Source organism: Ursus maritimus, unplaced genomic scaffold, assembly GCF_017311325.1.
Source record: "Ursus maritimus isolate PB19 unplaced genomic scaffold, ASM1731132v1 scaffold_4, whole genome shotgun sequence".
In the NCBI taxonomy this organism is placed as follows: domain Eukaryota; kingdom Metazoa; phylum Chordata; class Mammalia; order Carnivora; family Ursidae; genus Ursus; species Ursus maritimus.
Genome location: NW_024426552.1, coordinates 72,446,584 through 72,469,269, shown reverse-complemented (window position 1 = coordinate 72,469,269; position 22,686 = coordinate 72,446,584). Strand labels below are relative to the sequence as shown.

The 22,686-nt window shown below is 40.4% G+C and overlaps 1 protein-coding gene across 2 annotated transcripts in view; it reads right to left on the bottom strand.

The window, feature by feature from the left end:
• FGF12 (fibroblast growth factor 12) overlaps positions 1-22,136 on the bottom strand; it is a 250,011-nt gene extending 227,875 nt beyond the window's left edge. Inside the window, exon 1 of one of the 2 annotated variants that reach the window (XM_040621447.1) lies at positions 21,691-22,136. Coding sequence is in view for 1 of the 2 variants with exons in the window: in XM_008705152.2 (XP_008703374.2) it covers positions 20,925-21,123 (199 nt within the window). In the remaining variant the exon portion in view is untranslated. Of the gene's footprint in view, positions 1-20,924 lie in introns of both variants that reach the window. The other variant, XM_008705152.2, reaches the window with a different exon arrangement.
• Between the last annotated feature and the right edge of the window lie 550 nt (positions 22,137-22,686).

Genomic DNA, 22,686 nt, shown 5'->3' with positions numbered 1-22,686 from the left:
ACTAGTACGTGGTAAGCTTGCAGTATTGGCTGAAACAATGAAGAATAAATGACGGTGACACCCACCTACTTAGTGACATAGTCTGAACATGAACATGGTTTTCCTTGAACTAATTCAACGGTTCTAAGCTGACCTAAATACATATTGCTATGTGGGTTTTTCATGGTTTTAGATACTCTTTTCGATAGTTCATTTACACACACATTTATGTCTGTTAGTGTGTAAGTATACATGTACATATGCACATACACCCTACATGCTGGCTGCAGGGTATCTTGGGAACATATCTTAAATATGATTTGTGGCAATGGCTGTTTGAGTCTTATTATTTAATTTTTCCCTACACAAATCTCATCTGTTCTGACTATGACCCAGGGATGCCATGAGTATCCATCTTACCCTCCAAAACAACATTCAAATCTCATCAAATATTACTTCCCTCATTAGCTTAAATCTATTGTAAATACAGAGTCCTATAATTCACTGAAATCCAGAATAAAAGAGAATGTGAAAATTGAAGGAAGGCTCTGATGCATTCATTATTAGAGTGATTTATGTAATTTTTATTTTGTTCCATTTTTTCTTCTACATACACAGCAGTGCATGAACAGAAACAAAGAAGCGTGTAAAGAACGCAAACTGAAAATGACCAACTGGATAAAGGCAAAAATGAAACTATTTCTGATCTACTCAATAAAGAGGCTACTAAGAGAGGCAATCTTCTATAATGCAAAGAACACTGGAATTAGAATCAAAAGTGGCACAGGGTGAGGGAGGGAAGGGACACTGAGCACTTATAATGTTCCAGGCACAGGGCTAGTGCCTTTGTATACCTTATTGTCTTCCATAAGGTGGACACTAACCAGCCTGGTGCTCCCTGGTCTCTAAACACTGCATATGGTTGTGGTAGCTCCTTACGTGGCATCACAGAAATCTGTAACAATAATATGAGTAACAATGATATGACTATGACAAAGGGCAATTGCTAGCAGGGATCTGCACTGTGTTTGAGAAAGAATATAGAGAAATATCCACAGTGCTCCTGGCTCAGACGTGGGATGACTGCACTGCAAATGCAAGGATCGTAATCAGATCCCATTATTACCTGTGAATCAGAACGTGCTCTGGCAAGCCTGCCTGTGGGAAAGACCCACAGAGAAGCTGCTTAATATTTCATGATGATACCGCAGAGGAAGAAGTCAAAGGACATTTCAGAATTGGCCTTTTTGTGACTTCGCAGAATAGATGTAACAAGTGTAAGACCAGTGAGGAGTTCCTCAGAAGCTTAGAATGCTAGGGTTCAAATGAACTGAAAGTTTCTTACCATTTTGTTAGATGATAAGACATCCAACAGTATCTCTGTCTTTTTTTTTTTTTTAATGTTTGGAGAAGGAAAATAGCTTAATTGATAAACTAATTCAAAAAGCCAAGTTCTACTTAAATAATCCTTGATACATTTTTAATAGATTTTAGGTCTTACTTCATCTTTTCAATAAATCAGGATAGTTATTTTCAATAATTAGAGTAACAACATAGAAATGGCATGACTTTAAAGTTTGACTGTTGCTACTCTTATTTTATATAATTGAAAGTACATAAAACCTAAGTGCTTATGAAGATAAGCAAAGATAAAGACAATTCAAAACAGTAGTAGAATCTCAACTACAGAAATTCTTTTACTGGAAGATGTCAGGATTTATACTGCATTTTATTTAAAATATGTGATGTTATAGAAACTGACATAATAAGATGTTCTGTTTTCGTTTTTGTTTTTGGTCTAGTGAAATGTGATGGTACACCAGGTATTGCACTAAATGTCGTGGGGGCTACAACTAGAAACCATGCATTAAAAAGAATCCAATCTATTAAGGGATATATGTGACTTATAAACACAGAATTTCCATACAGCGGTAACTAGAATAAGAGTTGGAGAGAAATGGAGTATAGAAGGAAAAATAAAAATTTGAAAATTAATACCATTTGCTTTTAATTAAGACTATCACAAATTTATTCCCATTTTTCAGATAGTTCACATTTTTTAAAGCATCTTGCTATATGTTGTCAGACTATGAAATACTGTAAAAATAAGTATCCAAGTTTGCAAAATATATTTTACAAATTCAGTTTTTCAAAAAAATGAAACATATGAAATAGAAAAAAAACCAAAATGAGTGAAAACTTTCACTTATATCTTAGGAAATATAAAGTAGTGTCAAAATTTTGTCCCTTATTTGAGACTGATGTCTGTGATACCCAATTACTGAAAAAAAAGAAGTTAAAAATTAAGAAGGAAAGGAAGACAAACAGGAAAAACAAAGAATAAGAAAATCTTATAAAGAAACAGAATTGAATGGCTAAGAAATGTGAAAAGACTTAATTTAACAATATCTATTCTACACTTCTCCCTTGAGGTCTGGGACCATCTGGGCTGCGCATTTCCTCAAGGGGAAGTCTGGGAACTGCTTACATATATGTTAATGCTATCCCTTCAGCATAAGCATTTCCTCTTTTTTTAATCCTAGATTTTAAAAAGGAAGCGTAGCATTCCTGGTGCTTAATCTTTAATTGATTCCATAAAGTTAAAAGAGGCCAAAAACAAAACTTTAGATCAATTCCACTTTATTTTGATTCTACGTAAAATCAATTTTAAGTCTTCACTTGATATAACAGATTAAGAACCAGGCATTCTCTTATAAGTGTGTTAAGTGTAAGATCCACGTTTCAAAATACATTATTTCTGTGAGAGGTCATAAACCACAGGTGTCAGGTACAAGCTACAATTAGACTAGACAACGGCAGACAATTCAACCAAAGGAACAAATGAAGAAATGAACATTATACGTCTGATTAAAATCGTCATCCATGATATCTGGGCAACAAAAAGAACTAAGAACTACCTACGCTGAAATATCATATTCTAATGTTCTCATTTCAATTTTAAAATAGTTAGACTAAACTAAGAAAGGTGCTATGATAAGCCAGGCGTATAAAGAAGAGCTCTCTCCTAGGCGGAATCAATCACTGATACCATTCCCTTAGTTTATGAAAAACATTCCAATCCCCATGACTTTTCCTTCCATAGAACACATCCAAAATGGCTGCTTAGATTGCAAACCAACTGGGAAATATCCAAATGGATGGATGGGGAAAAGCCTTCTTGTGCCATGTATTTTTGAGTAGCAGTAACTGCTGGGACAGGCAGCCATATGGTTTCCCATTTATGTTCATTTCTTCACGTGCTTACCACTCACAATGACTTCTATTGAAATCCTTCTCATCTTCCCTGCCCTGGTTCAAATGCCACACTCAGAGTGTGGGGGCTGTGGATAAATGCACTCGGGGAGGATAAAGAGTCAGATGGAACAAGATCTCAGGAAACCACAGTCATTTTTAGGCCACTTAAAAGTGCTTTTGTGGGGCTCTTGGGTGGCTCAGTTGGTTAGGCCTCTGCCTTCAGCTCAGGTCCTGATCTTAGGGTCCTGGGATCAAGCCCCATGTAGTTGGGCTCCCTGCTTAGCGGGGAGTCTGCTTCTCCCTCTCTCTCTGCCCCTCCCTCCACCCCTTGTTCATTTACGCATGCTCTCTCTCACTCTCAAATAAATAAATAAATAAATAATCTTTAAAAAAAATAAAGGTGCTTTTGAAAGCAACTGGGAAACTACGAAGTTTTTATGGGGAAGTTGCATACTATTTAGTATGTATTTTTTAAAATTCTGTGTAAACTATGATCAAGGAGTCAAGAAAAGAGAAGTTGAGACACCAGGTGGGAGACTTTATAACATTCTAGGTTGTAAGAAAAAGCCCCTCAATCTTGGCAGTGACAAGAGGGATGGGATTCACATAAGATGGAACAAACACTGTCAGTTTGTCTGATGTTAGTGACTGTCTCTGATTCATCTTACTATCCCCCTCAGTAGTCCCCAGAAAGTCCTCACGTTAGTGTCTGATGAATAAATGAGGGAATAAGACCTTGCAGAGATCAAACCCAGGAAAGACATGACTGGATGAGAGATTGGGGAGATGAGTCAAAGATAAGTGGGGTCAAGCTGGCAGACAAGAAGGTTGGCGTCACTGAACTACTAAATATTATATTTGCTAAGTGCCTACTTGGTGTCACAAGTAGTACCATTCATTGAGATGGGAAACTCAAGATACAAAGCAGACTGAGATCTGGAGGACGATAATAATAAACTCAAGATGAGGGAGGTTGCGTTTCAGTTACCCTGGAACTACATGGAGGCATCTCACATGCAGTTAGAAGTTTGGATGAGGAGCTCAGATGTCAATCTGTGCGTCAGAAATACAGAAGAGGCAGATGAAGTCAATAAAGATGAACCCATCCAAGGAGAAACCATAGCAGAGAAAGGAGAAACAAACAATAACAACCAAGAAGCCAGGAATACCTCCATGAAAGATATCATTCAGCAAACACTACTCTTCACAAAGACGACCCTGCTTTCATGGACCCAGTTCTCAAGTTCAGAGTCTAGCAGAAGAACAGAAACTATAAGAAACAATTTTAATAAATATTATAAGTTTTACGATAAAGGTATCTACAGAGTAAGTGGGTACATAAAGGAGAAGGTGGAGAATTTAACTTGGGAAATAGGTCTGAATGATGAATGGGGCTTGCATGAGCACAAGGAACTGCTGTCGTGGGACCAGTAAAATGTATGTCTCTTCATTACATTAGTGCACAGACTGTAACAGTGAAATTACGAACAAAGATATGCTTAGAACTTTTAAAATTAAACACAAGAAGGCCTTGGAGCATATAGCTTACGTGCTGTGAAATCTACCTGTGAAAGTGCCTGAATCAATCCCGATGAGGTCTAGACCAACTGGAGACTTAATTTAGAATGCAGACAAAAACCTCTTATGAAAATCCTAAGAATTTGGTTAACATTAAAAAACAATAAAATCCCTACTGTGAAATTATAAAGCTCTTTTCTCAAAGCACATTATAAAACAGCAGTTGCAAGAACAGTTAACCAAATATTACTGTGCAGAGGGATAACGTGACCTCCTAAAGGCCTCACAGAAATTCTGATCTAGACTAAAGATATTTTACTCTGGGTTTATCAAATCAAACCTGGATCATTATGTGCGATTCCATCCTCTACAAAGATATTAATAAATTGGAAGTTTGTCCAGAGATAGGAAATCAGGCTCAACAACACACCTACGATCTGTCATGTAACTTTAGGTGCTGTAACTCCTTATTAGAATGCTAAAAAAACCTTAGGAGGGACTTTGTATCAGACTTCAAATTCAGGGAACAGGCCATGCTTTTTCCGGTGAAATAACACGGTCAATGGTTTAAAAGAGAAAACTCAATTTCCCTATGTACACTGCAACCATACACAGATTTTTTTTTAAATGGAAAAAAAATTAAGAACTCAAGAACTCTTAAAGCGTTGAAGAAAAAAGCTGGACTACATGTGAAATTCTCAATGCTCTGTACCTTCCACTAACACACAACCTCAAGCTAAAGACCTGTTTCTTTTTTTCTGTTGCCCCACACCACAGTGCTAGACAAATGATAAGTAAACAATGGCTGTGTCTCAAATAAATGTATGAAAAGGTAAATAAAGGGACCATGGTGATAGGTTCAGGATATTCAAATATCATATAAGTTACATGACCATTAAAGTCTCCCATAATCCTGAGACTCTCTGATTACAATATCAGTGAGTACAATTTTGCTTTTAATTTTACCTATGTCCTTTTTCATCTAAGATGTGGTATAGAGCTGAATCAGAAAAATTCCCCCTGACAGACTCAGATCTGCCAAAGGATCAATAGCTTAATATCTATGAAGATGATTTTACCTATCAATGCTCATCAAGCATCACTGGTCACTCCCTACTCTCGTTCTCCACCAGGAGGAATAATTTGTATTTACCCTTGCCATTACTAGAAAATTAACTGCCTTCACTGGCCCTCTTAGGTCTATGTCATTGGTAAGATTATTCATTTGACAAATATATTTTATGTCACACCTATGTGTCCAGCACTACCTAGGTTTTGTCTTTCAGCATAAAATAAGTTAATAACCACGTTCTACATAAGAATAAGCTCAAGAAATGACTTTATTAGTTCTGTGTTCTAATCAAACAGTAAACCAGCCAGTAGTTCAATAGAACTTACTTTCATTCTCGGTTCGTATTTATATAGAGCGAAATAATCCCGTAAGAAGCCTCCAAATCATTTCTCTAAAGATTCCTCATACTTGATAAACACTGTAAGGCAGACCCTACTGATTGTTGTGACATTCTCTTTAGATACAAAAAGATCCCTTCTCATTGAAGGGTTAAAAGTGACTTATGTTAGACCTTAAGTTGAAGGAACAGGCCAACTTATTTTTGGTTAAGTAACATGATTAATGGCTCAAAAGATAAAACTAAATTTCCTCTAAGTATGTTGCCACCATACTGCACAGATAAAGAAATAGAAAAAACTAAAGAAGAAAAAGGTCAAATACTAATAATACCTATGACAACAGACGATGTGGGTGATATACTTAAATGAAACTCACAGAAACTCTAAACTCTCATTTTAGGCAAAATTTTAATTATACCCTTCATTTCTATGTATTATAGTTTTACCACTAATGAGCACAATTTCACCAATCGTCCATAATACAAATGTGATGATTGCTATGAGTATGTCAAACCTGACATTTACTAAATGTTGGTTTCTTCCTTTCTTAATTGATGAAGCTCTGGCCTAAAATATATCAAAAAGGTGTATTCCAAGGTCTGGGAAATATAAAAACTTGATAATTAAGGCAACTTCCTTCTCTACTACATTCCAATTCCAATTCCTATGGGAATCCTATACCTTACCACACTTCCACTGCTAAATTTACAATCGTTGTGAAATGTTTCACATTAGCTTATTCAGCAATAAGTCTTCAATTTTCACTCAATATCATAGTTCCTTTTCCTGTCGATTTTGTATTGTTATCTTCTCTTTGAAGCTGCATTAGTAAATAAGTAAATGTACTTTCTATTAGAACAAAATATGGTTCCACTATCTTATTAAATTCCTTCAGTGCTGAAGTCCAAGCTTATGTAATAGTCTATCTTGAACGCCTAATGGATTACTAAAAACTAAAATAATGCAAGGAAAATTTTAAAATGCAGTCAATTTGTATTCAATTAAATTAATGAGTCTAAGAACAAATAAGATAGAAGAGAGCAGTTAAACAAAATATATTGCATTTTTCTATTCCATTTAATATAATGCCAAATCTTCTACAATTTCATATCCAGCATATCATTAAGCTATTTTCTTATATCTGCCACACAGATATCTTAGAATCTTAGAATCTAACCAACTGTCCTCTATAAGTATTAACACCAAAAACATACGTCAAGAATGATAAAGGTAAAAGGTATCTCAGAAACCATCTGATATAACTCTTTTATTCTGAAAATGAGGCAACTAAGCTGAAGGGAAGAAGAAAAAAGATTCCCCCAAGGTCAAAAGGACTCTGACTCCCAGGCCAATGTTATTTCTATGACACTATGCTGTCTTAGACTGAATTGAAGACCACTTTTATTCATATTTTAAGTAAAAGGTTGTGTTTCAAACCAAGCAAAAGAATACCAAGGATTGTAGCATACACAGAAAACTTACTTAATGTTGCTATCAATAGCTTTAAGAGAAAGAGAAGAGGAAAGAAGAAAAGCCAATGAGGTAATAAAGAGTTGACAGAAAAAAGCTTTTCCATTAGACCCAATCAATACTGTATTCCCCCATCACTTAGGGCTTCACCAAGGAAAGTGAAACCAGAGTGAATATGTTTCCTCAAGGGTATTTAACATGAAAATGACTTGTTGGTCTCAGCTGTAAATGTAAGGACCAGACATAACTGAATTTGAAATCAATGGCAGGGGCACCTGGGTGGCTGGCGCAGTCGTTAAGCGTCTGCCTTTGGCTCAGGGCATGATCCCGGCGTTATGGGATCGAGCCCCACATCAGGCTCCTCCACTAGGAGCCTGCTTCTTCCTCTCCCACTCCCCCTGCTTGTGTTCCCTCTCTCGCTGGCTGTGTCTATCTCTGTCAAATAAATAAATAAAATCTTTAAAAAAAATGAAACCAATGGCAAAGGTTATTCCTCATTAACCTATCGTTAAGAAACCAAAGCCAGTCAAAATAGAAACAGGCCCTTTTCCAAATTGGCTACACCACCTACTTCCCCTCAGTTTCTGGGTCAAAGATATAAATTAATATAAAGGTGCTCCCTCTGTTAGCATTCCCACAGAACCTCCCCCTTTATAAGTAGTTATCCTGCTGATGAAGGGATGGATAAAAGTATGTACTTAGGGAAACAGGGGTGGCAACTGGGATTTGGGTTGAAGAGAAAGGGAAGACATGAGATTCTTAGCATATATCTAACGCTATATATCAAATGAAAATGGGTGGGCGATATTTTTTTTTATTTTAACACCAAATAAAAGGAAAGTGATAGTAGCCTGAAATATGAATTCCATTTCTTGCTCAGCATTTTCACATTTGTGCAGAAATTCTGCCCGAGCCTGACTAGTATTGATGCCATGGGCATATTAGTCACCAATGGAATTCATTTTGTTTTGATGAGTTATTTCTGACCACCTACTATGGAGAGAGCATTGACACGACATGGTCTTTTTCCTATAGGAACTCAAATTCCAAAGGTAGAGACAGGTACTTATACAGCAATTACGAGATCAGACAGACTGAACTGCAGACAGCAATCAGGGACAAAGCCAAATGAAGCCTGGGGCAGGCAGTGATTCATTCTACTCAGGAGGATTTGAGAAGATCTAGTGGAAAAGATGAAAGTTGAGCTGGGCTTCAATTAGTGGGCAGTACTATAGCAGAGTAGATAAATGAGGGGCCCTGTGGGGATAAGTCAAAGATAGGTGTAGAGGTTAAGGTCATTCCTCGTGGAAAAAACAGAAACAACAACTATAAACAAAAAGAACTCAAATGGATAGATGTGACAACTATTCCATGAAGGTCAGCAACATTGGACTTGAACAGACCACTGTGTGAGGGGGGATGAAGAAACAACCTTGATTGTCCAGCTTATTCATGTTGGTATCATACAAGTAAAACAGCATGCCTTCAGCCAGGCTTTGAACCCACATAAGCATTTTTAAAAGACAGATTGTGGCTAATTTTTTTAAGTAAGGAATTATTGTTATTTTTCTTGAAATATAGACATTAAAGGAGAAACTGTCCAAAAGAACACAACAAAACTACTTGGGACACAGTAATACAAATCTATCCAGGGTTAACAAATCTTAATTATATATTGTCCTAAAGGAAAAGAACCAGGTCTTCCTCATATTGCTGAATCCCAGGCTCAAGACCATGACAATGAGTTATCATAAAGGTACCTGGCAATATAACTTGATTGTAGATATTTAAAAGCAACCACCCACATTTAAATTGCTCAAGACAAAAAAAGCAGGTGGATAGATCTTTCTCCAGCAGTGACAATGTATGCCCAGAGACAGTAAAACATAGGCTTATGCCGAGTCTCAGTCCTCACTGCCTTTCGTCATTGTATGACCTCACTTACCCCTCTGGGGTCTCAGTTCCCTCCTCTGTAAGGTGGGTGATTATAATGAGCTCTGATGTTTTCCAATTCAAACGTATCAAGACTTTAAGTTGTACACCCCACTAGGCAGACACCTCCCTCCCAAGGCGGATGTCGCAGATACTCATCCTCAAATGCAGTTGAGTAATGGCATGAGACAAAGTATTAAAGCACCAATTCTAACAAGAATTTTTATCAGAATTTCGGGCATTTCTTGGATTCAAATAATGAACCAAGGTGCATGAACTTTACTACTCTCCAGCCCTTGCAGGTACACCCATGGAATGAAGTTTTGGACTGAATGTGTTTGCTCAACATGAGAAAGAGAGTGGGTAGGACTAGGGTTTAGGTGAAAATAAGAAGTGGGCCAAGGAACCTCTATTTTCAGGTTCCCAACCTAGATGGTAGTCCTATTAGCAGAACCACAATGAATGAAATTCTAACTCAAGAATCCGTGTAGTAAACCAGAAAATGCAGCCCAGGAACCTCAAAGAAAGATATTTTGTGGAAAAACTAGGAAAAGCAACATTGCGAAGTGAGTTTCCTTCTTGGTGCTGCTTTCCTCACAGTCTAAAGGCGGAGAGGGAAGAGTAGTCAGACTACTCTTCAAGATACCAAGCTGCAAATTGTGAAGGTAGCTCAGCCAAGATGCTGCTGACTGCTTTCCTGAACAAAAGCTACAAAGGAAAATGACCCGAGGGACTAATAGGGAGACAGGCTCAGCAAGGAGGCAAACAGGTGCCCTGTCCACCATTCTGAAGAGAAAAGAAATCTCCAATCTCTCAGAGGAATACCCCATGAGGAAAGGACGACAGAGGAAGCCTGGTTTTCTACCTTTCCTTGAATTCTGGACTTCTGGGCCATTATCACCTCACATGGCTCCACTCTCATTGCAAAATTCCACCACAGTCCTCCTTGAAACAGTAAAACATGACAACATACTTTTAACTCTCTCAATAGTGGGAAACCTGAAATTTGAGATCCTCCTTATTTTCCATCATATTTTATTAATTACTCAGACACTGACTAACATTTTCTGTTCCAACCTCTTTATGTGACTCTGGGTGGCTGTCTTTTTTTAAAGTCGTCTCTCCAACAGAATATCACAGATGGAATGGATATTATGTAGACACCTCAGCTAGTGCTATTTGTCTAAAAAAAAACCAAAAAAAAACCAGAATCTAACACTTATTCTAACCAGGTAATTTGAATATGGATTCCCTACTTTGGGTACTTACTTAAATTGTGTCCCTGGTTCTTAATTATTTGAGGAGTATTATCTGATTCTGGGGCACTGTGAAAGTGATCTGGGTCATCTTTTGAATTCTCGAAATTAAAATAAAACGTTTAAGTCACCAGTAGCAATAAAAAAAAATCTTCTGGAAATTTTTATTATTTTCTTTTTATAATAACTTATACAGGGGCGCCTGGGTGGCAGAGTCGTTAAGCGTCTGCCTTCGGCTCAGGGCGTGATCCCAGCGTTCTGGGATCGAGCCCCACATCAGGTTCCTCCGCTGGAAGCCTGCTTCTTCCTCTCCCACTCCCCCTGCTTGTGTTCCCTCTCTCGCTGGCTGTTTCTCTCTGTCAAATTAATAAATAAAATCTTAAAAAAAAAAAAACTTACACAAGCTCATAGTTTTTCTCTCTTGAATCTTTCGTATTTCATTTCAATCCCCTTTTTGACCTTAGGTTAAAAAAAAAACCTTCAACACTGCAGCACACTGGATTTAATTCCTAATCCTTGAAGGAACGGAATGGGCCTAAATTGGGGTCAAAGGAAATAAAGAACAATACCTTAGACGAGGATATGTTTAATAGCACATTACAGGTAATTAAACCATGGGATCCAGTTAGGAACATCCTAAAGCACACTAGGAAAATAGTTTGTATCATTCCTGTGAAAGTAAAAAGCAGAGAGCAGATGAGCATGTCATGTCCCCAGCCATGACTGTTTCTGCTGCAAGGAGGGGAGCTATTTCATGACCTTGCAAGCTAAAATGGCCCTTAGATGCACTTTCACGGAGTCTCCTTGTTGAAAAAACAAGGAAGAAACAGGTCCAGGGGCTCCTAGCTGGCTCAGTCGGTGGAGCATGTGACTCTTGATCTTGGGGTTGGGAGTTTGAGCCCCACATTGGTGTACAGGTTACTTAAAAATAAAAATCTTTTAAAAAAAGAAAAAGAAAGAAAGAAATGGGTTCATTTCTAGTGCTGTCAGAGTGGGGGAAAATAGACTTGGAAAAACAAACCTGAGTTGAAACCACAATCTACATCCTTCTAACCAGACTTGTGAACCCGAGGAGCCCCACCCAGGCCAGCTAGACCTCAGCATCTTTTTGTGACAACTGGTGATAGTAACGAGAACCCCTCTTCCTCTGGGGCTTGCTGTAAAGGCAAGACTGACTGAGTCTATACGTCATTTACTCACTTCTTCACCGGTGACTGAGGAATTACAGTGACACGGGCAGGATGTTAGGCACTGAGAACTAGTAAGAACAGGGCACAGCTCCTATCTTTAGGAACTGGCATGCTGGTCAGAAAGAAGAAGCACACAAACAGACATTATGTGGCTCAGATTTTGGACACCATCGAACATTTGAAAGATTCAACAATAAGCAAAAAGAAAGGATCATCCTTATAATTTAGTGTACAGAGTGTCTAGGGATTATGGCTATGTTCCTAAGGCATTAATGAATAGAATAATGACTTTTTGTTTAAGGGCTATAAGATATGAAATGATGGGACTGCAACAGTTGGTAGTTCTCATCCAAGGCTACACTTCAGAATGATCTAGGAGGTTAAAAACAAGCAAACAAAACTGATGACTGATATCCGGGCCCCCAGAGTAGACACAGTAAGTCAGATTTTCTGGGTGTACAGTAAGCACATTTTTAAAACTCACGGGTGATTTCATTTTGCAGCTATGCTGAGAATTGCTGGCCTCTATAACCTCTAAGCCCTAACATTTTGTGATTGGACTACAGATCCCATTTGTCTCGTGCCATTCTTCTCCTCTAGGAAACCAAGTTTGGTCTTAGATCTTAGGGCTTTCTCTACTGACCCCTGAAAAGTCACTTAAAAAGACCGTAAACACTTAAACTCCAATAAGAGACATTAACAACAGTATGATTAGAAGCAGAGGGCCAGGAGGGATATAAATACCACAAACTAATCAAATGACTAACATTGAGCAGATAAAACAAGGAAGACTTTACAAAGTTTGTCTTTTCAGACTCGCTTGATTATGCAAAGACCAATGAACTTGGCGTAAACTCACATGTGAAATCCACCTACGTGCCAGAATATGAAAGCCACATTCAGGACATATTCAGGCCTGAACCAGGTTAAATGTCTTTGAAAGCCCATTAGCTATCAAACATTCGGCTTCAATTTTAAAATACTAGAAAAATTACTAAGGCTTTCCACTCTCTTGAATATTTTCCTCTGCCTAAAATGTATTTGCTTATAGGATTACCCTTGCAAGGCAGTAGATGTAGATCCATGGTAGAGGGTGAGTACTCTAATAAAACGTTTCCTCGGGAATTTGAGGACAAAGTGGATAGCCCTATACAGATGGGTAATCAGGATCCTTATCATGGTGCAAAACTATTGAACAGTAAATGATAACATGACTCAAATTTTCACCTGAGCATTCTATAATGCTTTGTAGTTTGGGAATGGTATTATTTAATGCGTATCAACCCTGCTTGTCCCCTAGCTCCCCTCCATCTCAGCAAAGGTACCACTCACTACTGAATTGTTCAGCCGGGAATCACCCAGGAACATTACTTGCTCTTGATTCAGATCTACCTGTTATCAGGCTTTGCTCATTCTACCTTCCACTCCCCTTGTCATGGCCGCCTTGACTGCCAGAAGGTTTCAGGTGAACATAATCAATGGCACAGACCAGTGGTTCTCAATCTTGTTGGTCTCAGGACCTTTTTACACTCCTAAAAATTAGTGAGTACCCCCAAAAGCTTCTGTATATGTGGCTAATATCATTTAATGCTTACCATGCTTAGAACTTAAAATGTTCAAATATTTATTAAAAAAATAAGTCCATTATATACTAATAATATAGTATGTTTAAATAAAACATAATTATAATTTCCAAAACAAAAAAAAATTTGAAAAAGTAGTTTATATGCTTGCAAATCTTTTTAATGCCTGGCTTAACAGAAATCACCTGGATTCTTAAATGTGTTTCTGCATTTAATCTCTTGCAACATGTTGTTGTGGCTGAAGTATATAGAGATAGGCTGGCCTCACCAAGATACATGTCTAAAAAGGAAGGAAAATTTTAATAGCCTTTCCAGATGATTGTGGATATATTATATAATCTCTGGAAAACTCCATTGGACACATCACAGAATGAATGAAAAAAGTAAATAATCAGTATTAGGAAATGTTATTATGAAAATAATTTTGACCATATGGACCCACTGAAAAGTTTTCAAGGAGCTCCCAGGGCCTCTGCACCACGCCTTGAGAAGTGCTGGCCCAGACTTATGCCCTAGCCTCCTAAGGCTCTCCTGTGATCCCTTCTCCTCTCCAAAGCCAGCGTGTCCCTTTAACTATGCAAGTCACATTTTATCAGCCCCTATTTTTGACTCTAATGGATCTTAGATTAAAATACAAAGTCCCTCACAAGTCAGCCCTTGCTAGGTTTTCCAACATTACTTGTACCCTTTTCTCTCATTATTCAATCTACACTTCAATTCCCTCTCACCCCAATCTTCACGAGAAAGTTGTTCTCTTCTGCCTTGAACGTTCTTCCATCCCTCTTTGCCTGCCCTATCCTTTAGAACTCAGCTTAAATGACTCTTCCTGGGGCACCTGGGTGGCTCAGTCATTCAGTGTCTGCATTTGGCTCTGGGCGTGATCCCAGGGTCCTGGGATCCAGCCCTGCATCGGGCTCCCTGCTCTGCTGGGAGCCTGCTTCTTCCTCTCCCACTCCCCCTCCTTGTGTTCCCTCTCTCGCTGGCTGTCTCTCTCTCTCTGTCAAATAAATAAATAAAATAAATAAATAAATAAATAAATAAATAAATAAATAAATGGCTCTTCCTCGGACAAATGTTTCCTAACCAAATGCTGGAGACACTATCTTCATTTTACAAATCAGCAAACAGAGGTTCAAAGACATTGAGAAAGTTGCCTAAAGTTCTTATAAATAATATATCCAGAATATCCAGAATTTGAATTCAGATCCCACACCAAAGTCCATGTACTTAATCACTCTGCTACATCATCACTTAAAAAGACAAGAAAAGACAAGACAAGAAAATACAGGACAAGCAGACTAAATCCTACAGGGTTCTCCTGACCTTGGTATTAACCTCTTTACATTCGTAAACATCTGAAGCAATTGTTTATGCTTAGAGTCAAGAAAGTCTGCCCCTCTGGACCCAAGTCTCCCAGTGAGTCCTTAGGTGTCCCAAGTGACACCCCTTGACATCTCTGAGGCTTCTGGCATGCAGAGAGGGATAGCCCAGCCAGGAGCCTGGGACCAGCACGTAATAACCCACCTACCAGTCTTTCTATTTCAAGCCTCCTCCTTGCTAGAGATTCTCCCTGGGGGCCCTAGATCATACACAGAGCAAAGCAAAACTGTCATCACACTCCACACTTCCTTGAACTCTTTATCTGATTCGCCCAGCAAGAGTTTCCAGGCTTCAAGTCAAATTGAGTTATTCACAGTCAGCCTTCTTAGCTCAAGGTAGTAGAGATAAAGACAGAGGACCTGCAGTGTGGGGAGTGGGGGCCATGTGACAGCCTAGCTACTTCCTGACTCCAGGAACCGGACAAGTCTCTCTGCCACTTTGAACCACAGTTTTCTTATGACAAAGATGGGGCTAACTGTATCAGTGGATTGCTATAAAGAACAAAAGGGGTAAAAGCTGGGAAGAAACTCTGTAAATCCGGAAGTCATATAGTCAATTGTTATTATTAAAAGTTATCATTATATATGGGTCATTTACAGACATTTTGTATCTAAGGCTCCTCCTTTTTTCTGATGCTTAGAAGGTGGCCTTGGCTTGAGAGTCCTTTTAATATGGTGGATCTTTCTTTAGACAACAGGTAAAACTCTATAGTTTGATGGGTAGGCCATTAGAGAATCCAAAATGTAGTAAATTAACTGGGTCTCTTCTAATAAGGCTGTCTTTGAGAGTCCTCATAAAATCTATAATAATTCTAGGAGGAAAAGCCAATAGCAAATACATCTTGATGAAGCACTCAAGGAAGAAAAGAGAAAACAGTAACCACTACTAACAAATTCCCTAAACCAAACCCACGCTGTCGTATCCATGTGTAAATATGCTCTCGCCAAGAACAGAAGCAATGTGGTGACACAGTGGTAAGGTCAGTACTTTTTCCTACATATAATTTCATGAGCCAAAGCTTTAGTTTCTAAAGATCTTCCAAAATATTCCTATTGCTTCCTCAAATACAGAGACTGCCTCATTTCTTGCAAATGGTTTGTCTAATTCTGTTCAAGAATATCAACTTCATTAAAACTTTAAAGATTTAATCCTGAGTTATGGCTTGATGAGATCTCTGTGGGATGAAAGAAATCAAGAGATCACAGTACCTGCTATTTTAAAATGTTCTTACAATTGAAACTTAATTTGTTGATGAGAATGCACTGCTGTAGAGAAAATAGGATTTAAACACACACACACACACACACACACACACACACACACACACACACACACACAAAATATCAGTTTAAATCCTAGGGTGGGTTTCTGAAGAGAAAAGCTTGTGAGGGTTTTTTGGTTTTTTTTTTAACAGACATCAAGCCAAATATCATTTAATTAGGCCGATTTTGTAGTTGAGACATAAGTCAGACTTTTAAAAAAGAAAATACAATAAAAGTACTTGCTATAAATGTAAAGTATCACCTGTCTTATGAAACTATTCTCGATCTATATATTAACCAGAAGTATTTCAACTTATAAAAATCTAATTTATGTTCCATAGATCCCATGATTAAGCATTATTTCCCCTTTTTCATCAATTTTCTTGTTGAAGTTTCTATTATCTGTAATGTTTTCTTCATCTATGTAAAAGGATGTGTTTGACAGTAAAATGTTGAATGAGTGTGCTGTTAAATTCTATATATCTACCAAAACAAGTTGGAAGCATACTGAAATATTTTGAATAGCCACAATCTGTATAAGAGCAGAAATAAGGACTCAGAAAAATAAGACAAATGAAAAGTAACAAAATTTAGTAAAAGACATAATCACTTATTGGATTTATTTTACCCACTCAGTGTAAATAGACTACATCATTTCTAAAAGGAAGGGACCTAGAAAACCAAATACTTAAGTCATGAAAAACATCTAATATTTTTTAGGCTAGGAATTTTTCCTGATTGTTGATTTTGTTTTAATGCTTTGGTTTAAGGGAAGGAATTAAATGATACAGAAAAATTATAAAAATTTAAAAATCACATAAAATACATAGATTTAGGCTTATGTCGTTACTATGCCTTCCAGAGGGCTCTCATTTGAAAAATGAAAGCGTGATTACTGGATGACTCCCAAGGTCCATGGCCTCTGCAACATTCCCAGAGTTGACAAACACTTTTCCCTTACTTGATCGTGAATGCTATCAATTACCTGCAGTAACTTTTGAGTCAAAACAGAAATGCTTTTAGAGTCAACCATATGCAGAGGTGTTTCTATTCAAAAGTAGAACCAATGCTGGAAATGAATGAGCTATGTAATTCACATGTGTGTACTAGTAGCTTAGATGCAGCAAATGAAGTGGTGTCAACATGTGAGCAAAATATTTAGCAGGCCTGGCCCATACAGGTATACTATATATAAATAATGACTCAAATAATAACACAAGAATGCTCCCTTCTTTATCACAAGGTACACAAACAGAAAGGTTCTAAAGGCTCTTTTATGGTTCGATGACTTCAGCCAACTTGCCAGTTCAAGGTCTCCAACATCTCATTTCCAAAGACCTACAATCCATGCAGTGCCTAAGGGACTAACTACTCCCGCACTGTCTGTATGTCTTCACTATTCGATTTATTGCTATAATGCATGCTAGCTATAGAATGGTCATTTTAGAACCCTAATTGCCTGATTTAGCCTATACCATAACCTTCTACCAGTTACCTCCTATACTCTGCACTATTCCTGTTCTAATTACAAAATAATAATAATAGTAATAATAATAATAATAACAGCAGCAGCAATCCCTAATGGTAAAAATAAATGCAAAATCTACAAAATTACTCCCAACCTTTGATAGAGGGCACCCAGCTTTCTTATACTACTTTTCTCAGTGTTGTGTTGTGAAGAACACAGGCAAGATAAATCAACTGGACTTAGATCTAGTCCCAATTTTACCCCAATCTAGCTATGTAACCTTCTACAAACCACCAATTTGCCCTGATTCTAGGTTTTCTCCTCTAAGTAAGGAGTTTGCTGCACAATCCCACAACAAGCCATCACATTGTGCTCCTGGGATGGCATTATTAAGCATCGGACATGCACCATGACACTGGAATTGTGTGATGTGAGGTCCTGCACTGGCACCTCTCCTGTTTTAATTGTGCAATATCATGATTTTAAAATCTGAAACGTTTACCATGTAATTTCCGTACTCCCAGTGTTTATAAAGTTTCAACCTTATACATATCAGAACTTGGTGAACTAAGACAAGAAATTGAGAGACAATATGTCAGCCATGAAATCAGAAAAACAACTGTGGCCTTTCCCATCTAACGTTTCACTTAGTTTTACTGCCTCAGCTTCATTCCCTCGGAAAGTCTAGTCGATGGAATATGTGTCTCAATGACAGAATTTCAGAGTGGAAATTCTTTATCAGGACAAGTTATTCCATTTCACCACTTTCTTACCATTTGTGACTCAGTTTATAGTTCATAAGGGTATGACTTAGAAGGGCAAGTGATTTTAAGAATAACTCAAATATTAAGTGAAGGTAACATCAAATGCTTATAAAACAGGTTCCCTCAAATAGCTTTTTCTTTTTGGTGTTTAGCAACTTCCTCGCAATCCAGCTAAAGAATCCTCTCTGGAATTGAGATGTGGAAGGTGCTATCTCTCTATAAATAGGCTCATCCCATGCTATGTGAATCATGGTTGCTGACAGCAAATCAACAGACTAATTATTTGGCTTTGTTAGTAGCGATAATAGCACGCTAACATCTTTCCAAATTTTTTCCGCACCCCACACTCCCATTCTTCTAAGCTAAGCTTCAGGCCAAACTGAAGTCCGCGGTGTGCAAATGCATGCACGTTGGCCTTGCACTGGGCATGTCTTAACAGGGCCTGTGATCTCTCAGCCAGATGATTACTGTGAGACTTTAGCTAAATAAAAGAAGTCACCAGCCAGGATCCTCTCTGCCAAGATGTCCACTAAGTAAATGAAAAAGAGGAGCGGATTAAATTAACACTGAAGAAAACAATAAACTCAGCAATTCTATTTTCTAAACAGATGCTAAGGAAAGGGCCACAGGAAGCAATTTCCCCATGTAAAATTAAGCCATGCAAACTGCTCATCTCCAAATCAACTTCCACACGGATCAGGTGAGTTCAGCTTACCCATTCACAAATATCACCCACCTATCATTTGTACTGCCTTGTTTAGAACCGAGGAGGCTGAGTAGCATCTACTCACAAACATCACTTAATTATCCCAACTGGAGTGCAAGAACATACTTCAAAGGCTGAAATATAAGGGTTACATTGAATTCAGAGTCTTGAAGTTCCTTGTAGACCACAGAAGCCCTCAGAGAAGATGACCCCCAAATGATCCCCGCACAAAAAATACAAGGGATTTTATTTTCCCCTAATATGAATTACTTATTCTATAAATATAGAACTCTAGTTTTCATACAAAGCTTCACTTTATGAAATTAATAGACTATACTAATTGTATGTAAACCAACCGAGATTTTAGTAGCTCTTGCCTTGGGATCATGATCTTTTTGTTTACTCCTGAAATTTACTATGCGATCAACATCACAGAATAAGAGAAGGAGTCCACTGTGAAGTCAATCATGTCATGAAAACCCATGGGAAAAACGAAAATGAGATGGTTTCTTCATAAGACTTAATACTAAATTCCTAAACTAATTCTGAGCTTCACTGATCCACACTTTCCAAATGTTTTCCTCACCCCAATGACCCTAGCCCATGTTTCATTTCCGGAACCCAGATGAACATCACAGTCAGAATAGCAAAGATGCTAACCAAAACCAGTCACCTGATCACAGAGCAAGCTTGCTTTCTAGGCCGTATTTCCTTTCAGTTGACCACACCAAAAGGAGAGTATCTGCAGATTGCAAATGACCTGGTGGGCCACACCCTGAAAATCAACAAAGTCGGGGAAAGGACATATCTGGGCAATTCCACTTCCATTCTCTCAAGCTGGCCTGGTTTGAGCTGGGAATAAGCACCCTGAAACTCAAGATATCCACTTTCCCTTTGTAAATAAAGATCACATCGAAGACCAACCGTGTGAGTTTAGGGACAAAGAAGGGAATCAACTTCAGAAAGGCCTTAACAAGAAAATCTCTGATAAGTCTAAAGTTGTGTGTTTTTTTCACACTCCCTTAGGCCAAACTGCAGATACTATGTTGTTTCCTTAATGTTCCAAAAGAAAGTGTGAGTGTGCAAAGGATGGGAGCAATAGGTTAGAAAAGTTAATGAGCAGAACCCTGGGAAACCAGGAGAGTATTGGAGGAAGAGAATAGGAAAATGAGGTCTGTGTAAAAGGAAGTGAAGGAGCACGCGGGAAAGTGGGGAGGTGAGAACCCATCAGAATGTCTGAAAGATGCAATATCATGTGTTGCTGGAGGAAGAGTTAGAAAAAGAAAAAAATTAAGCTTATCTGGTGTCCAGTGAGTGCCTGTGTCCAGAACTATACTAAATGTTATGGGAGATACAGGAAGAAGGTTTATTTATATTTGGGTCCTCAGCAGGCAGTATAAGCCCTGGATGGATGGATAGATGGACGGATGAGAGACAGAATATGAATGAGATGGTCGCTGCCCTCAAGGATTCTACAGGCTTTATGGGACCAGGAGCATCTATACATGTAGCTCTCATCCTAGTCAAACCGTGGTTTCATCAAGATACAAAGTGTTTTCCTGAATATGGGACAAGAAGCTATTAACTGACAGAGGGTGATTGAAAGAGAGACGTCTGGAAATTAGGGGAGAACGGGGGCCGGAATGGCACCAGGGGGATCCTGGATCCCTTCGGTGGGTGCCCCCAGGTGCTCTGCAAAAGGGGAGGGGGGCGTCAGCTCTGGGGAGCCCACCGCCTGGGCTTCTACTGACCTGGTCTCCGCCTCACTGGCCTCTTGCGGCCGCTGCAGAAGCGCACTTTGCTGAATACCCCGAGGACGTGCCTTTCGCACAGGGAGCGCCCGTCTTTGCTGGGGCTGGAGCGGCGCTTGGAGGCCGACACCCGGTCGCTGTTGGACTCCCTCGCCTGTCGCTTCTGCCGGATCAAGGAGCTGGCTATCGCCGCAGCCATAGCTGCTCAGCGCGGGCCCCAGGCCCCGGGCTCCACTGCGCCCTCGGGATCGCGCTCCACCGGGGCGAGGGCAGGACCTCGGCTGCCTGGAGGGACAGGGCAGGCGCGGGGAGGCAGTGCTAATATTTGAGGAGGCTGCAGTACCGAAAACCCGACGCCCACAAGGTTAGTCAGAGTCTGGGCAGTGGCGACAAAATGTGTGAAAATCCAGATGTAAACTTCCCCAACCGCTGGCAGCGGGGGCGGGGCGGTCCCAGGCCTTCCAGTTAACTAGACTCTTGCACCCCAAACTTGCACCCCAAGACGATCCGCGTCCGAGGGCCAGTGGGGAGTTTGGTCACACTGCGTTCAGAGTACCAAGTGGAAGGGTAAGAAGGATGTCCAAAACAACAAGCCGTGGCCCCGTTGGAGAGGCGCAAGCGTTGCAAGGTGTCCAAAGTATATCTACACATACATACATATAAAACCCGTTTACAAAGCAGAGTCTGGACCGAGGCGGGTAGCGTGCCCCCGGTAGAAAATACTAAAAAGTGAATAAAACGTTCCTTTAGAAAACAAGCCACCAACCGCCAGAGAGGAGGAGAGGAAGGCAGCAATTTAACTCCCTGCGGCCCGCAGTTCTGAAGATTAGGAGGTCCGTCCCGGCTGGGTGAGGTCTACGGAATGCATCCCGCCGGCTGCGGTTCTCCAGGGGCCGGCCGCCGGAGTTCTGGAATTCCGAGAGGCGCGAAGTGGGAGCCGTGAGCCGGAGTCGGGTAGGGGCGCGGGGCGGGGGCAGCTGTTTCCAGCTGCGGTGCGCGCGACTCCCCGCCAGCAGCGCTGCGAAGAGAGCGGGAGGAGAGGGAGGGGGAGGGAAGGAGGGACGGGGAAGGAGGGAGGGACGGAGGGAGGAAGATCCTCGAGGGCCAAGCACCCCTCGGGGAGAAACCCGCGAGAGGCGAGAGCCGGGATGCGCGGGGTCCCAAGAGCGGGCGCTCTTGCTCTTTCTGCTCGCTTTCTGGCACAAGACGGGCACAGTTGGTGATTATTTAGGGAATCCTAAATCTGGAATGACTCAGTAGTTTAAATAAGCCCCCTCAAAAGGCAGCGATGCCGAAGGTGTCCTCTCCAGCTCGGCGCCCACACGCCTTAACTGGAGCTCCCCGCCATGGTCCGCCCGGGGCCGCCGCACCGAGCCGGTCTCCGCACAGGCTCAGAGGGAGCGAGGGAAGAGGGAAGGAGGGGGCGCCCTGGCGGGCTCGGGATCAGGTCATCGCCGCGGTGCCCGGGCCCCCCAGGCTCGCGCGGCCCGGCAGTCCGCAGCTCGCAGGCAGCAGATCAGATGGGGATTACCCGCCGGACGCGAGGCCGATCACTCGCTCCCGCGCAGCCCATCCCGGCCGAGGAAGGAAGTGACCGGCGCGCTGCGAACCCCCGCGCGTCGGCTCGGGCGGGGCGGGGGCTGGCTGAGGGCGACGTCGGCTCGAGGCGGCTGCGGCTCCGGGCCGGAGCTGCCCACCATGGTCTGGCGCCGGGAGCGCAGGTGGGGCCCCTAGGCCGTCCGGGGCGACCGCGGGAGGCTGT